Here is an 18,278-nt window from a genome sequence, read left to right as displayed (position 1 = left end):
TTAAATGTTATGAAACTCCTCCACAGTCTTCTTCAGAATTAGGTAATACCCTTAAATATTCTGCCTTTATATTTTTCTTTGTCTCTCCTTTCCTTTCTAGTGCTCATCTGAAAACTTCATTCTTTTGTCTTTTATTTGTAGACTCCTAACCTGATCTCAGCACTACAGTGAACCAGAGGTAACCACTACTTGAAGATTCTAATGAGATTAAATCTTATACTTGTAGTAGAAATTAATGACAATTTAATTTTACCAAGAGTTCCAATTTGTTGTCTCATAATCAGGTTCTTGCCCACTAAATATCACAAGATTTAGGAGGAAGGGGGATTTACAAAAGTTTTAATCATCTCCATTAAAAATTTTCAATTTTACTTCTGCCATCCTGAACTGGACACTAATAAATAACATCCCATCTGTTTCTTACCAAATCTGTACTTTGCCCAAAGGAATTTATACTCTGTTTTTTCAGAAGTACACTATGCTTTGCACTCTAAATTCCTTGGCTTAAGAAATCTACAAAGTTAAATAATATATTTCTGATTGCACCCATCTTCACTGAGGATGAATTTTGTTGCATAACACTGCAGCAAAGAAAGGCCTCTGCAGTTCCCCTAGACTGCCTATGCATGCTCTCATCCATCCTCCAATCAGCCATGCAACACTTAAGACACATGTGCTCCATATGACATTGTCTTGATATGTGGATAGAACTACATTAGAAAGGACATATGAAAGGGTTTGTTAATTAATTCACCATGTCTTCCAATCTATCAGTGAAGGGAATTTGTCTTCACAGATCATTATAGTTCAACTCTCTGTTCATTTCAGCAATGTTTAAATAACATTAAATAATTTAAACATTTAAAATATTATTACTAAAAAGACTACATATTTATATAATTGTGCCTGTCTAAATAGAAATATGTCACAATTACTATTATCATTATTTTTATTACTAACTTTATTACAATTATTGAATGCAGACTATGTATAAGTATCTGAAGTTTTATGAATATCAATCATTTAATTATCATAGCAACTTATGCACAGCTATTATCACAATTTTGTTTTCCGTTGAAGTGACATTTTACAAGTAACTTTCCTAAGGTCATATATTATTAGCCAGTAGAAATGGACTAGGAAATCAAAAGACAGAGTTCATGCTGTTAACAACTGGATGAATCTGCTTACCAATTTTCCAAAAGTTCTTAAAACCAGTAGCTGGGACATTAAAAAGTGAATGTGATTGCATATTATTGTTACCAATTTCCCTTCTAACTTTTCCATTCTCCTATCTACTTGTCAATGTTTACTAATTGGTATTATTCGCTAACATGTGCCTAAAACTTACTACATTAGACTTACTATACCAGAGGGTGGGAGAAAATACACACAGAGCACAGGTAATTCATGTGTGAGAAAGAGACAGGGACCATGAATTGGTGTAGTTAAAAGCATATTAACACTCTGCTGTTTTCTCCTCATGCACTGATTTCCCTAGGAAAATCATTCCCTGACCCTTATATTTTGAGAAGATCATCCTAATTATCTCTAGACCTTCTAAAGGTTACATTTCATGTTTCTGCCTAAAAGGGTCTATGACACCACGGCAGTGTGAGTGTGAAAAACAGGACGGCTTTGGTTGAAGGACTAGTGTTGCCACCAGATAAAAGTGTTTAGCCCCTCAGTTCTGAGGAAGAACACAGGGAAGGGATCCACATCTCCTAACAAGTTTTAAAACAGTGGATACCACAACAGAATAAAAATATCCTTAAATTTTTAACAGAAATATATACAAAGATAGGAAGAAGTGAAGACCCAAAACAATTTGGTTGACCACTAAAATTTAAAAGGAAAAAATCTACCACAGTCCACATCAGCTATTACATAGTTATTTCTCATGGAAACTGGCTAGAATTGCATGTACTAAGCATTTACCTTTGATTTAATTCTCTACTTACTTGACTCATGCTTATGTTTACTAATATAGAAGAGAAATATTTCACTTTTCAAATTATTTCTAACTTTATGAAAAGACTACTCCACAATTGCTAATCTCTCAGACTATTACACTTCTATCACTCTACATGGATAAAGCACAGTTTGAAAGGAAAAAAGCCCTTTTTGTAAATACACAACAATGAATGTACAAGATAAATGGTTCTGAAATATTTTCATGGCCTGCAGTTTAAAAACTAAATTCCATGCTTTATGATACAATTCTCTGTTCATATTTTACATGTTCATCTCCTCTCATCTAAAGAAGTCCTCATGGGAGAAGCCTTACTTGGGGAAATCATGGATCAAGTATACATACACACACTTTGCATGTCATATTTGGCAAATATTGTATGATAATTCATGACATTTAGATATACCAATAGAACACCTATTTAAAAAAAATTCTATAAAGATACCAGCTGAAAACAATACCTGCTGATTCTGATAGGCAGTGACAGTTGTGAAGACTGTCTCTGGAAAGGAGAATGCCTTCACTCCCTCCCCAGAAGGAACAGGCTTGATGGGAGAAAGATCATCTCCACAGTCTTTGCGAATCACGTGCACTCGTGGCTGGTATTTGTGCATAGAATGAAGAATAATCTACATCAAGGAAAGAAAACTCAATTTAATCAGAAACCTCTGACAAATCTTGACACTAAAACTAAATATTTAATACATAAAATAAATTCCTGCTGAAATGAACATTTCCAAGGATGAAGAAATGCCATTTTAATAAAATATATCAAACTGGAGAGGAATGACTAGGAAGTTATTTATAAAATGTACATAAACATACAAACCAAAAATCATTATTTTAGTGAAACCCTACTTAGGGAAATCAACCACAGGAAATCAACATCAAATTTACTGTTGCTTAAAGTACACAAATAAACTCATATGAATTGTATTTACAATGAGTCAAATTATAAATCAGACCAATAAACCAATAAAAATAAAAATGAGATTGAAATGACTATTTAAATTGCATAAACCATCCCCTAAAAATAAGCATTTATACACAAAGTTTTCTTCAGAGGACACTTTTCCTTCATCTGTGACTGCACATGTCCATTCAAGAGCAAAAGGAACTTAAAAGACATCTTAGCATTTGCTTTGTGTGTGGCTCACAAATTCTCTGGATTGCCAGGAGAACCTAGTGTCTGTGTCTCCATCACAAGGCTTCTTCAAATCTCAGACTTAGGAGAATGGAAAAGCTGGCCCTCTCAGACTCTGCTGTAGGAATCCACAATATGGTTCAACTACCTTTTACTCAATTATTGCACTCTAAGAATTTATGCTAAGGATGTATTCCAAATTCAGAAAAGCTCTACATGTACAAAGATGTGTAATTTGTAACAATGGAAAAATTATAAACCATTTACATGCCCAACCTAGATAAGTTAGTTAGGGAAATGAAAATTCATACCATGGAATTCAGGAGTATTCAGCTGTTACTAAAACTGTTTAGGAAATATTTAACTATAAAATGAAATATATCTTTTTAATCTTAAAATAACAGTACCAAAATTGTTTATAAATTTATCACAACTACATGGAAATATGGTAACAATGACCCATACAAAGATATGAATGGTGATCACCTCTGGATGATGAAATTATGGATGAATTTTTTTCTCCCTTGTAAGTTTTATGCTTTGAAGGCTGAGGGAAGATTGGGTGAGGAAAAAATGTCTCATCAAGTGAGATTTTTCTATTCGTTGCTGGAATTCTATATTCAGATACTCATAAATCAATTTAGTTAACAAACTATTATATCTTTCCTAAGCTATAATATTTGAATTCAGATTTGGGGATATTATGAATTTGAAGGGGAAAAAAATTATGGGAACACAGCAATTGACCTGCCTCATATTTTTCAGGATGTGGGCAGTTTAATAAGCCAAATTCAAAATCTTTTGTCAGCTCAAACAAAACTACACCAATACCTGAAGAGTGTATTTGCGGTCACAACAGGATGTCTTCACCTTCTGGTAATAACTCTGTAGTCAGAGGTTTGTTGTCATTGTTTTCTTTTGCTTATGTTTTGTTTTACTCTAAAGTTTTTCTTTCTACTAGTGGAAGAAATGCCTGGATAGCAGCTCCAACTATTTTGCTGATTAGACATGTCTCTTAGAGAGGCAGTGTGAATAAAAGAAAAAGGCAGGGGACAACAGCTCTCATCAGCATCTAGAGACAGGAATCCACAACCTCTGAAAATTCTTTCCAGGTCTAAGAGAAGGGCAGAATATCCATGACCTATTAAAGGCTCATGTAATCAAGTGAAAGGGTCACAACCAGAATTTTTTTTTAAATAAATAAAATTATAAAATACAGTAGGAAATAGAGTGCATTGCTTATAGTAAGGATAAGTACTAAAAAACAGTTTCCACTAGCTGTCTGTATGTGTGCACTAGGTAATAACATATAAGGTATGTCTTGGGCTGGGGTTGTGGCTCAGTGGTAGTGTGCTCACCTAGTACACGTGAGGTCCTGGATTCAATCCTCAGCACCACATAAAAATAAAATACAGGTATTATGTCCACCTACTACTAAAAAATAAATTTTTAAAAAAAAGGTATGTCTTGTTATGAGTCTGGTAAGAAGCTTGAAAATCACAGAAACATTTAATTCTAATGATTCTAATGAATGATCAGTATATCTATCCTAAACATATTTTCAGTAAGTATGGAATTTTTCTCATTCCCTCAGTATATTATTCCTAGCAAATTATGATCACAAATCTTCATTTTGAAAGATGTAATTGAAATCTAAATTTATATCCCTGGAAACCCAAAATCTCAGCAGGGCTGAAAGGTATCTTATATTTAGTATTTTTTTTTTTTCAAAACTCTTAGGAGAGGAAAGCAGATGACAAGTAAATTGAGGTCTACTTTCTGTTCTTTAATAAGGGCTATGGCCCTTCCCTTCTTTAGATGAGGGTTCTGTGTAACATTACGTTTAACATTTCTAAGTGTGAAAAAACTAACATTAACATCCCACCTTATAGATGATGAAGCTAAGGCCTACAGAAGCAAGAGACTTCTGAATCCTCAGGGCTGGATCTGGAAGCCACTCCTTTGACCCGCAGCCTGTTTCTCACCACATCTGCCTGCATTCCTTTATGAATTTACACTGTGTGAACAGGTATCATCACTGGGCCAGGCTCAACAAGGGAAGTACAACTATGGTTCTTAGCCTATAGAGGTAGTACATTCAACCCCAACAGGCCATCACTTGGAAAAATCATGACATAACTGTCCTGGTCCTTTTCCCAAATTATTTATTATAAATTTTTACCTTAACACACATTTTCAAATATGGACATAAAACCAAATGGCCAATTTTATAATAATAAATATTAATGTAAATTCTGCTTCACCCCTTTTCTATTTCTTAACTAATTTCTCTCTTGAGAAAATTGGTGTATGCTTGACATCTTGGGGAATGCAAGAGTTTGAGGGAAAATGCTTCCTCTTCTCCAAGCTAAGAAACAAAATGCCTATGGTAAGCAAAGAACAGCTCTGATAAAAACCTGGAGAGAACTGGCATACCTTTTAGAAACAAATTACAGATCAATAGGAAAACTGAAGAAAAACTACTTTGCATTAAAAAAAAAAAACAAATGCACAATTTCAGAAGATTGGAATGAACTGACTTGGAATGACAGAAACAAAAGTTTATTTGGGTTTTCTGTTCACCAGACAATGAAGAGTAGGTTCTTATTTAATGAGGGATCTGATAGGAAATTTCTCCATGTAGAAATTTTAAATAATTTATTTATATTCTTACCAATTAAAAATGACTTCAGATGCAATATTTGGGGTAAGGTATAGAAATGACTAATGTATTCCTATGTATACATGTTAAGGAGCAATCACCAATAACAATGTGAAGATTATTCAAGCCAAATAATATGTTTTCAACAATATAAGAATTTAGCATATTTCTGAAATATTTTTAGAGAATGCCATAAAGTTTCTGTTCTTCTTTACAAGATAGCATTATTTGCTTTTTAATGAACTATCAAAATTATAATGATGAGTGGTTAATCTTAGTTTGCTTATAAAGTAGAACAAGCAGAACCAGGAGAACCACTGGTCTTATTAAAAAAAAAAAAAAGAAAAGAAACCGCAATGATAATGTCCATCACTGAAACTCAAATAATTACATCTGATGTGCATGTTCTAAGCTCTCTGTTCTGTTTAGACAGAGGATTTGGGGCTTACAGTCACACAAATCTATGTCCATAAACGCAGAGTACTTCCGCTGTACAGGCTTATACATGCTTTCTACTTTAAAGACTAGATTTGAGTCAAAAGAAGTATGATATTATTTATTTCTGATCTGATGAGTTGAAAGTGCCTGGGGTTTGACAGACAGGCAGCTGCGTCTAGTCTTGCAGAACAGCTGAATAGGGAAACTCCCTGCTGACTGGAAATTTTCCAGATGACTTAAATTCCCAGGTTAGAATAAGTCAAGCAAAAGACCAAGAAGAAACAGATAGGAAAAACCTGGTTCCCTGCATTTTTGGTGATACCAAGTACCAACTCACTTTAAATGGTAGGGGACAAAACTATAACAACTGACTCACAAACTCTATAGCAAGGAAGCCTTATTTTTGTTTTATATGTGACACTATATAAAGCACTCCTTAAAAATAAGTACTTTCATGTTCATCAGCTCACCTGATTCATTCAAAGTTATCTGATTCCAATATAGCCCATGAGAAAACCAAGCCTCAAAGAGTGAAGTGATTTTCCCATGATCACCAGGGAGACTTTGTCAATAATATCTGTAATATCTTGTTTCAGCATCCAATTCTCAAGGGGGAAATAGGAAGATAGTGAGTGAGGGGATCTGTATACTTGAGTCCCCAGCATTTGATAACACAGGCCCTCCCACAGGCCCCTGACTATGACTGCATGGCCTGGCTATACTACTTTCCAAAGCATCCCAGCACTATGGGTACAAGTTCTGTTGAGGTTTAAGTAGCAGCATTTCCTCTTAAATGTCTTCTAGCTTTTCAGGTAGATGCTTATCTAAATGTTTTCCTTCAGATGGCAAGATCCAAGTGAACAGGGAAACATGCACATAATGAGAAACTACCCAACCCAAGTATACTAACAATCTGCACATGGGTAGCCCAAGGACCAATTCTGCTTTATATAAAAGACAGTATAAAACTTGTTGAAGATTCTCCAAGGATCAGGTAGGGATTATAAATGTGCACAACATTCAAAGATTCTTAACTTTGGCATGAAGACATATTTCCATTCTGAATTCTCACAAATATTCCTTTCTAAATAATCCCTGGTATTTAGAAAGCTGAAAAGTCACTTTGGGAAAACCACAATAATGTCATGTCTCATGTGGTCCTAGGTCGAGTCACAGCCTGTGAGAATCTAATTCCTGAAATGGCACTGCATTAAATTAATAAAAGTTCCAGATCTATATGGAGTTAACAAGTCACAATGCAGTATGCTTACACATCTTTAGCAGAGTAAAACTGGGAATTGGAAGGACAAAAAAAAGCAGGAAAGCAACTTAGGAAATCACTTCTCATTTGAGTCCACAATTTTACTAGAAGTTACAATAACTTCCTTTATAATTAGAAGTGGGTGCTGGGGAAGGCAGAAGGGTAAGTACCTCCCCTGTGCCAGGAAAGGGACTATTGAATTATAAAGTTTCACCTGAATGGTATGGTTGTCTTGGTAGACCCCTCAGTCATAATCACCAGTGGAATTAGAAATAAATTCCTAATCTCTACTCTATCCTCATTTGGGGTCATAGAACTGAGTGAATAGAACAGACACCTTGTACAGGAAGCCCACCCAATTTCTCCTGGAAGTATCAAGATGGCATCTATCTCTCAGAGCTGGTAGGATGATAATCTGTGTGAAAGTTCCCTTCCTTCCCCATTTAGGCTAGAAACTCACCAAAGGTAGGAACTACCGCTTTATATCTTTCACTACATTTTACAAAGTTTTCAAGGTATTTTAAATGATTGATGGATAGAAGCACCTTCCCTTCCACACTCTCCTCTAGTGTAACTGACAGGTACATACGTTTTTACAAAGACAATCTCCTTGCTTCCAAATTGCATAGAAACAGCTCTTTCCCTGCTCCCTGCACACATTAACTGCCTTCTTTTATTAAACTAGTACATCCTGCCTCAATCTTAAAATTTTCACAAATAGATGACACAATTCTCTAGATTTTACAGCTTCTGCTGTTTTATTTTCCTGATAGTGAAATATTTTAATTATTTAGATTTACAGAGCTGAATTTCAATCTGTAATCTATTCTTTTATGTTTTAAATAAATGATATTGATAGTTAATTTTTTGTGTCAACTTGGCTAGCTACAGTGCCCAGATACTTGGTCAAACACCAGTCTATAGTTTGCTGTGAAAGCATTTTTTAGGAAACATTAACATTTAAATTGGCAGACTTGTAATAAAGAAGATTATCCTCCATAATGTGGGTGGGCCTTATCCCATCAGTTGAAGGTCTTAAGAGAAAACAGACTGAGGTCTACAGAGAAAAAGGGAATTCTGATAGCAGACTTCAAGGTTCAAGGGGCAATATCAACTTACCCCAGGTCTCTAGCCTGCCAGCCTGCCCTGTAGATTTCAGACTTACTAGCTCCCTGATAATCACATGACCCAATTATTTAAGTCTCTCTCTTTAGCTACATATATATATGTGTGTGTACATATGTAAATGTACATACTCTCCTTGTATGTATATATACAAACACATACATACATATACACATACATGCATTATATTTTATAAAGAATGCTGTTTTAAATAAAGTTGGGTTCTTTGCAATACAAAATTACAAAATTAAAAATCATAATAAATCACTAAATCTATATCTAATATTAAACATGTTAGATATTAGATGTAAAGCTAGTAATTTGGACTGAAAGAATCAGAACTATAAAAGTTTGTACTTTATATATGATAGTAAATAGTTTTGGGATCCAATTATCTTTTCAAAACATATATTATCATACTAGGAGAACTAAAAAATGGTAGGGTACTTTTAGGTTTCCAAAATATTTAATGCTAAGTGACATTTATTCTAAAATTTCCTATGCAAAAAAGGAACTCCCAATGAATATGCTACCAACATTTCACAGTCAGCTCCCACAATGAGAAAGAAACCAATGTTCTTTCACTGAAATGAAGAATATCCATTTTAATTTGTCAACATTAAATTATAAAAATAAGCACAAAGAATAAAAAGAAGGGAAATGAAATAATGCACTAAAATGTACAGCATGAAGGTGGATTCAGGAAAGAAATTTATATTATTTTTCTGATTCTGTTTGAAATCATAAAAGGTGATAATTAATAAACAAAAGCACTACCAATGTGAGGTTTTACTAGATGTGTCCTAAAAACCTACACACTGCAAATGTACCACAATGAAATTAGTACTCAAAGGTTTTCATTAAGGTAAAGTGTTTAAGACATTGTCTAGCAACTTGCAAACCATATCCTGTCATCACTGTATTACAATTTATGAGTTTGTATTTTTGTTTTAAAAGGTTTGCTCATAAATATGCTATCTTTATGTTACTCCTTTGAAAAATGAATACATTGCTGTTTCTTTTATGTGTGATGTGTTCTTTAAGGCATTTCAGTTCCAATTCAATCAAAACATTCTTAAATAATGAAAACCTAATAGAAATGTTAGTTTTGAACAGAAATCAGCATGCATTCAGGGTTACTTATTTATTAAAATAATAAAATAGAAATCTTGCATAAGAACAATGCTGCATAAAATTAATAAGGTGTTAAAAATGTATTATTGAAATGACTGAACTTTAACTTACATATCATGTTTCACCAGTTTTAAGAACAAAAGGAATTCTTGTTATAACATATTTTGACACATTAAATGTCATTACAAAACAGCTGGGAGTTTGCAGATGGGACACACAAATAGCATAAGCCTGGGCTAGTACTGAGGAGCAATGAGCCTCAGTTGAGAAAAGAGTTGAATGCAGGCAGTATACAATAAATCATTATTCTTATTTACCAAACTCCCAAGTAGTATTCATATTTAGAATATAAAAACTAGCATCTCATGAGATTTCATACAAATATTTTAGCTAAAATAAAAGTCTTTGCCTTGGATTTTTTCTCTCCAATGCAAATGTAGTGTCTAGTTTTAACCTATTTTATGTTTCATAATATACTTCAAAACCATAAGCATAGTCTCTGATGCAAATATAGTCTGATTTTTGTACAGATTATGCATGTGCTGATCAAACAAGAAAGTAATATTGTGATTTTAGAAGTGTCCATTTCCTTCAGTCAGGCACAACATAGATTTGGCCATGCCATCCAATGGTGGTGTATTACAGAGGCCATCTACTCACATGGCCTTGGTCATCCAGTTCATTGTTGGTGAGCTTCAGCTTGTCGAAGCTGATCACTTGTCTCATCCAAGTCTCCCCGGAGGCAGGTGAGTCTGGATGAATATACACCCGGGGTGGCACAGGGGAGTCAGCATTACCTGCTACCATCCATTTAGAGCTGTGGTAAACATACCTAGAAGGCAAAGACAAGATTCTCAGAATATGGACTATTTGTTTTTAGGAATTTCCAACTCAATAGTATCAGATGAAATGTGCATGCTTCTTTTTTAAATCTAAAATAAATTTATTTCCTCTTTATTTCCAGAATAAGCATTCAGGCACTTTTGAAACATTTTCTGAAGTTTCAGGGGCCTACTGACAACTCACAGTAAGCAGGACATTAAGGGCTTAGTGAAAAATACACACACTATCACCCCCATAAATTTAAGTATCTTAATTCTAATGAATCACACTTGCATTAAAAATTCTATCTTTAGTGTGAGATTTTCCATTTTTCATCTGTCATGAAGAAACTATGAAGTTGTCAACATCATCTTTAAGTAAATCTCAAAATACTTGACAGTTATTTTAAAAGATCCCACTTCCTTAAAGATTACTTCCCATTTTAGGCTCTGTACAGGCTTATGGAATAGATAACAGAAAGGTGAGAGGAAATGGTCATATTTTGATAGGAAAATAGTCTTATTTGTTATTTAGAATTTTTTCCTAATATTATGACAATTACAAGGTTGAGGTATTCAGTTTAATTTAAAATTTTTGAATAATATTAAATGTAGTCCTTGATTCATCTCTGATGGTTCTCTTTCTTGAAAGAAAATTATTTCAAGTAGTTTTCAAACACCACTAGTCAAGATATAAATCAACCTTTGAAAATGATGGTATACCAATAAATGTTACTTTTCTAATAGACAAAATATCCTATGCTGTTTAATTATATATGCCAAATATACATAATTCAGTAAGAAGTCATTTAAATAACAATATTTCAAGTAATACATAAGATCTTAAAATTTAAACCCATAATGACAATAATCTATTAATGTAAATTTAAAATCTAGGAATTAGTATATTGGATAAAAAGAGTATAAAATGAAATTATGTCCTTTTCAATGTTTTTGTTACCTTTGAGTATTAAAAACATGGCATACGATTTACAGCAATAATTTCTGAAACTATTTGCAAATGGTTTCAGAAAATTCTACCTGTGTAATGTACAAATTTCTTTTTAAAACAGTATGAAACATTTTCATCACCTCTCTGGTGAGACTCTTTGTTTCAAGTAGGGTGACATATTTCATTCCCTTTCGAACTCAATGCCTTCTATTATTTAATTCCTTTCTTGGGAAAAATACATCAGCAGAGAATTACAAGAATTTTTAAAACATTTCTTTAATCAATACGATATTTTAATAAATAAGTTTCTGACTCTGGGCTTTTGTGGTTACTCATTTTACATTCTGATAAGGGGCAATCATTTTTAACTTGACCAAATACCACCAGTCTTTGACATCAAAGAATAAATGAAAATATTTTTAACATTACTGAAAAAGTTGGAAAGTAAAATGGAAATTTTAGAAATGCAAGAAAAAACTGCACCATAGATATTACTATGTTACTACCAAAATAGAGTTACATGCTCTATCAAAATATTGCAAAATTATACACACTGAGTAGTTCAAAACTCCATACTCACTAAGAGAATAAATGTTACATGTTATACATTCTTCATAGAAGAGTCTAAATACCTATGCTAAATACAAATTCCTTTTTAGGGAGCAACAAAAGTGAAAGCAAATTTGTGTTTTACAGTTAGATCTTTTAAAATCTAGCATTTTAATACTAATATGTAAATTTTTCATATGTTCTGAGAAAGACTAAATAAGAATGAATTAAGTAAAATAAAACATCTAAAATATATAGAAGAGATCTTTAGGAAGAAATAGGACACAAACTTAGAAAAGACAGGAATAATTTCCAGGCTCATTAAGAATTACATTATCTCCCTCAGCACAAAGTACAAATTATAATATGAGTTTTAAATCACATTTAAAGAATGAACTTCAATACCTTCTAGCTTCTGTTATGCAACAATTTTAGCAAAACTTCCTAACAACTTATTTTAATTAAAATTAAAATTAAAATAAGTCAGTCAATAAGTATATAAAATACAACTTATATACAAAACACAAAACTTTCTATTACCCATTTTTGTAGTATTTCATGCATGCCATTATACAAATTGAAACCTATATACTTTTGACACCATAAACTCGTTTGTCAAAAACAACTCCCTAATTTTTTAAATGATTAAAAGCCAAATTCAATTTCACTTTAAAACTTACTAAACACTCTATTTTTAAAAGAAACAAAGAGGAGCAAAATTTAAACTGTATCCATCATCTTATCTTCCAAATGCTCAAAACTTCCTTTTTAAAATGTTAGTATTTTTAGCTCTTTGGAAAAACAAAAAGCATTGCCATTGAAAATAGCCGATTTACTTTCTTACAAAAGAAAAAAAGAACAAGGTTTGGCTCGAAACTGAAGAACATGCATCTTTTCAAATTTCACCTAATGTCTAGATAAATATAATCTTTCAAAATCAAAATATTATAAAGGTTTTTAAAAACTACTATCAACTAGAAAGTCCAAAAAGTAACAATTCATTGCCAATTTAGAGAAGTCTTAATATCAATGAATTAAGAGATTTTATTTTTCTTACTTGTAGAAAATCTTAGTAATTTCCTCAAATTAAATAGAAAATGCCTACATTTATAATTTTGAATATAAAAATATAAAGGAAATTAATATGAATTTTTTAAAAAATATTAAGGATATAAAACATTTACCATAATGTCTATTTACAAACTTTACAAAACATTTCTTCTCAGAATCCTAAGTGAAACATGAATCAATATAAAAGATATTTAGTTTATCATCAATTTTATTTAAAAAATCTTCTTTAGCAATACCAAATTGGTCCCTATTAAAAGTCTTCAATAATTGAAGACATTTCTGTATCTAACAAAGGCAAAACAAAAATTCAGTTTCCATATTTTCCTGCAAGAGAAGACATTATCTGGACTGCAGAAACCCATGGGCACTGGACTATAGATGTAGAAATTGTACAGGCTTCTGGAAACAAAGATCATAGAAGTCACAAGTGAAACAGGGACTAGTCTACAAAATCCTAATATTTTCGTATTATCATGTATCCAAACGCTGTACCTGTATCTTTTGTTGTCCACTGGCACAATATCCATGGCAATATAGTACTGCTGGTGAGGATCTAATCCAGAGATCTTCACTCTCATTGCTGGAAACATGCGCCTATTTATAAGGGAAGGGAGAAAGTAGATTTGGGTTTTGTTTTTGTTTGTGAGTAAGAATGGAGAATGATTAAAGCAAAAAAATTTCTCTAATCTCTATTTTCAATTTTTTTATTTGTTCTAATTCGTTATACATGACAGTAGAATGCATCTATGCACTTTGATAAATCATACATAAATGGGATATAATTTTTCATTTTTCTTATTGTACATGTGGAATCACATTGGTCATGCAGTCATATATGACATAAGGTAATAATGTATGTTTCATTCTACTATCCTTCCTATCTCCGTGTCCCCTCTCCACCCTCCAATCCCTATTTTTAAAGTGATCAAATTCATAGCACTCCCTTCGGTGATGCAATTCAAAGTGTCAGAACATAGAACATATTCAAACTATTTCAAAATGCAATTTTTGCACCCTATGTATATGTGCTCCATGTTAACCAAAATGTCAACTAGCTAAAAATAAAAGAACTATTCCTACACTGAGGGAGTGATGGCACTAAAGAAAGCAAGCACTTTACTTCTTAAAACAAAATCAGTAAGCATATTTACTTTAATAATACAAATAATAAAATGGACCAAATGGTAGAAATAGAAATTTCAAATTTCTGAAAGTGATAAAATATATTATAATGTGAAATTTTAAAAGGGGTTATAAAAAACCACAAGGAGCCAATGTGCTATGCTATAACCAAACAATATGTTCTTTATTGAGACAGGACTTCCTGTCTGCAGCATGGTAGAGGTGAAGTGCAAAAGTTGCTCTAAATTTGAAAGGTATAGTAAAACTTCTTTATTGAAAGCAGAAACTAAACACAATGTATATTTACCAAATAATTCCTTCCCCCATCACACCTCAAAAATGCTTTCTATTTTAACCAATCTTACTCAAACCTTCGCTAATTAAAACAAATGAAATCCCCATTTCTCTTGACTTTCCAGAGATATATACCAAAGGAGATACTAAAGTAAATGTACCTATCCTTTGAAAAGGGCACAGTAGCAAGAAATACAACAGCAAATTATTGTACATACTTTAAAAAACAAATACAGAAATTCCTTTTTTAAAAAATATCTTTCATCTTTGATTTATATCCAGGACTTCCAATTAATCTAATTTTGACTAATTTAGCCTCATAACACAAATTTTAGTAGTTATTTACCAATTTTTTTCTAAAACAATAATGCTATTAGAGACTAATTCCAGAGAAAGGAAAGTCCATTATTCCTAACTAAGCATGAGAACAGTTTAATATGCTGACTGTTTTAGTGTTATTTCAGTGCACCTGTAAGATAAAGAGTAAAGGTCTTTAACTACATCCTTTATACGACAACTGTTGCTTTGTGTTGTTGAAGACCGAATTTGGATCATTAATAAAAGCTCTGTGAAAATGTAGAAGGTAGCATATGGATTCAATAAAATATGTTTTTGTAATTTCTAATAAGTTCGGATACTTTTATGCTATCCAGGTTTTTACCATGTGTACTCCCTGAAAGAGTTGTGTGTGCTTTTTAAAGTTCCTTTTAAGGAAGCATATTATTAATAGATTTCACTGCACTAAATGAACTGAAAGTTTTTAAATGCAAATATAAATACCTTTGTGTCCACCTCAAAATAACACAATCTGGCCAACAAATCAATTTATTTTACTAACTGATTAATGTGCAAATTTTATACTTTAAAAAAACATAATTTCTCACAGAAGGTTTTTTTAAAATTATTCTTCAGCTAATTTAAGTTTATGTGTTAGACTTCATTTAGGAAAAAAGTAACTACATAACTGCAGATCTACAAATAGGATTTTTAAAAATCAGGGTAATTATTCTTACAGTTATACATGATTAAATATATATTACTGGTTAATTACAGTGATTTTTCATCCAACTCTAATAACAAAAGAGCACAATACATCATGTTCTCAGTGCCAGAAAAACTGATAAAGAACCAACCTGGAAATTTCAAATCTGAAAAAGCGAATCATAGTTTGCTAAAGAGTAAACGGTTTTAAAAAGTCAAAAAAGAGTAAGGGGAATAATGTACTTCCAGAACTGTTAACCGGAGCTTATATAAATACCTAGTTGGACTTAAATATGACCTCGAATCTGTAAGAACCTTACATGAGGAACATCAGCCGCGATAGCTGAGGCATTAGCGGTCACACTTTTCTCCTGGCACTAACAAGTGGGCGGCCAGGCTGGGCCCTCCACCGACTGCACTTGGTGAAAAATAGGAAAGCCAGCCTCAAAAGTGAGCATGTCTGGGCCTTATCCTATCTGTCAGAAAAGGCGACCCAGAGCTCCCGCCGCGCTGCAGGCCCTTCTCCCTACTCCGGCGAGGGCTGGGTGACACCCTCCGGTTTGGTGGGGGCATCAGCTCCAGCTCGCCCCTTACCTGCCCGCCTTGGTGATGATCATCTCGGTGCCGATCTCGTGAAAGCGCTTCCAGAGTTCTGCTCCTTGTAGATCTACCCTCGGCGCCTGGGGAGAGGGCAGCGGCGACCCAGGCCGGGCCAGGGCGGGCGCGGGGGACCCTTTCGGGGAGCCTCCGGGGGACGCCAGCGGGGAAGCGCCCGGCAGGAAGCCGTCCTCACAGCTGCCTGGACAGCAAAAGGCAGAGAGATGACTGGTGAGGGCTCCCGTGGGGAAGCCGCCCAGGAAGACAGACTCCTTTGCGGGCGGCTGAGGAGAAGGAAAGGACTGAGGGAAAAGGGGAAGCTTCAGTGACTTCGGGGCCACCTAGCGAACAGGCCCATCGATGGACACGGCTTCCGCGAGGCCCGCCTGGCCCCAAGGTCCAGAGCCCGGGAGAGGGGATTTGCTAGGCCGAGGCCCCAAAAGGTTTCGCGCCTCCGCGGGGTGTACGACGTGCGCCAGACTGTCTGACACAAGTCCCGGGGTACAGTCCCAGTGTAGACTTTTACAGAACCCGCGCCCCGAAGCGCTTGCCGCTAAAGCGCCAGGCGCCTGGGCCCCGGGTCGCGAATGCCTGGGCCTGTCTTCACTACAAGCTTCTGAGGCGCCTCGCTCTGGGCTCTGCCTGAGGCATCCTCTAGAAACTTTTTCAGACCCCGCTCCCGGCCGCTCAGCACTTCAAGTCCAGCAGCAAAGCGGCGAGAAGAGCGCAAAAAGCAAGGCAGCTGTCGCCGTCGGTCTTGGCAGGGGAATCCAGAAGGAAAGGGAAGGGAACAGCTCCGCTATCCCCGGGAAACCACGTTTGCAAATACACCGCCCTCTTCCTGGTTTAAACAAACGGTTTAGGGCATTCGTTCCGGTTTCGGGGGGGTTATGCTGTCGCTCTACCCTCCCCCCGCCCCAGGCTTTTAAAAGTTAGGAAAGAAAAAGGAGCACCCATTGGCTGGAACCCCAAGGGAGGCAGATGCGAAAAGCACCGATCGGCATCGCAGAGTTTCGCAAACAGCCGCGGCTGTCGGCGCTGGATATCAAATGGGCGGCGGCAGCTTGCTGGGTGAGGCTGGGAGCCGCATTTTAACCGTACCGAGAGTGACCGGCTTGCGTAGCGAGCCTTGTACCTGACACCCAAGGCCAAGGCGCTCCTGGCTCAGTTGCCTTAGTCGCTTAAGGACACCGCGCTCACGCACACCTACAGACTATCAGTTCAGGTTCGCCGCGGCCGTGCGGGCAGGCGGGACCTGGGAGGGGACGCGCCGGAAAGAAGTTGGGCTGGAAGGGGCAAACTCACCCGCGGCTCCTCGGGAGCCACAGCTCCGCTCCAGGTCTGCGCAGCTCCGGGCTGGCCCGGACGACGCTCCAGCTGGCTGTGGGTGCGCAGCGCCTTCATCTCCCTCCGAGGAGCTCTTTTCGCCCGCGCCACCTCCACAACTGCAACCTCCGTCGTCCGCGGCCCCTGCCGCCTCTTCCGCGCCCAGCCTTCGTCGCTTCTTTTGAAGCTGTTGCTGCTTCTCTGCGCCGATCAGCGCCTCCACAGAGAAGGCGTGCGCCTTGAGACTTAGCATACTGCACGGCGAGCCCCTCCGCTTCTCGGCCATCCCCGCCGCCCGGTACCCGCCAGCCCCTCTCTCATATACACTCACGCGGGCTCACGCACACACTCGCTCTCCTTGCCCCACCAAAAACGGAACAGTTCTTGGGGTCTTCCGTATCTGTCCCCTTCCCCGCCGCGGGCAAGAAGAAATTTGTCGTTTCCTCTTTCTCGCTTCTGTTGGGATCCGAGGAACCAGCACTGAGACCGCCAAGTTTCCTTCCCTCAGTCTTTCTCGCGCTTTCTCACTGATGCACTCCTTCGCTCCCACCCCCTCCACCTCCTTCTGCTGCTCCAAGATCTGCCTCGACTGATGCGCCAGAAAGGGCTAACATGGGTAAAAAACACTCTGCGGACACAAATTAGGGATTGTAATTGAAATTTGTTGCCTTGATCTGTCAGCACTTCCAGGCAGGAGAGCGGTGGGAAGAACTTGCTCATTAGTGTCAATAAAGCAGTGGAGGCGGAGCCTGGGAACCTGTCAATCGCCGAGACAGGTAGCCAATCAGGAGGCACCGACTCCGCTGTGCCCGCGCCCACTTCCTTACAA

At 36.2% G+C, this 18,278-nt stretch overlaps 1 protein-coding gene across 1 annotated transcript in view; it reads right to left on the bottom strand.

The window, feature by feature from the left end:
- Positions 1–18,075, bottom strand: part of Tbx18 (T-box transcription factor 18) — a 29,719-nt gene extending 11,644 nt beyond the window's left edge. The window contains exons 1-5 of the mRNA XM_047558516.1: positions 17,429–18,075; positions 16,121–16,325; positions 13,622–13,723; positions 10,397–10,568; positions 2,434–2,601 (exon numbers count right to left, since the gene is read on the bottom strand). Coding sequence (XP_047414472.1) covers positions 2,434–2,601; positions 10,397–10,568; positions 13,622–13,723; positions 16,121–16,325; positions 17,429–17,735 — 954 coding nt within the window. The 5' untranslated portion in view covers positions 17,736–18,075. The remainder of the gene's footprint in view (positions 1–2,433; positions 2,602–10,396; positions 10,569–13,621; positions 13,724–16,120; positions 16,326–17,428) is intronic.
- Between the last annotated feature and the right edge of the window lie 203 nt (positions 18,076–18,278).

This window comes from Sciurus carolinensis, chromosome 7, assembly GCF_902686445.1.
Source record: "Sciurus carolinensis chromosome 7, mSciCar1.2, whole genome shotgun sequence".
In the NCBI taxonomy this organism is placed as follows: Eukaryota; Metazoa; Chordata; class Mammalia; order Rodentia; family Sciuridae; genus Sciurus; species Sciurus carolinensis.
Note: the sequence above shows the minus strand (reverse complement) of the source record. Positions and strands in the feature narration are given on the sequence as shown.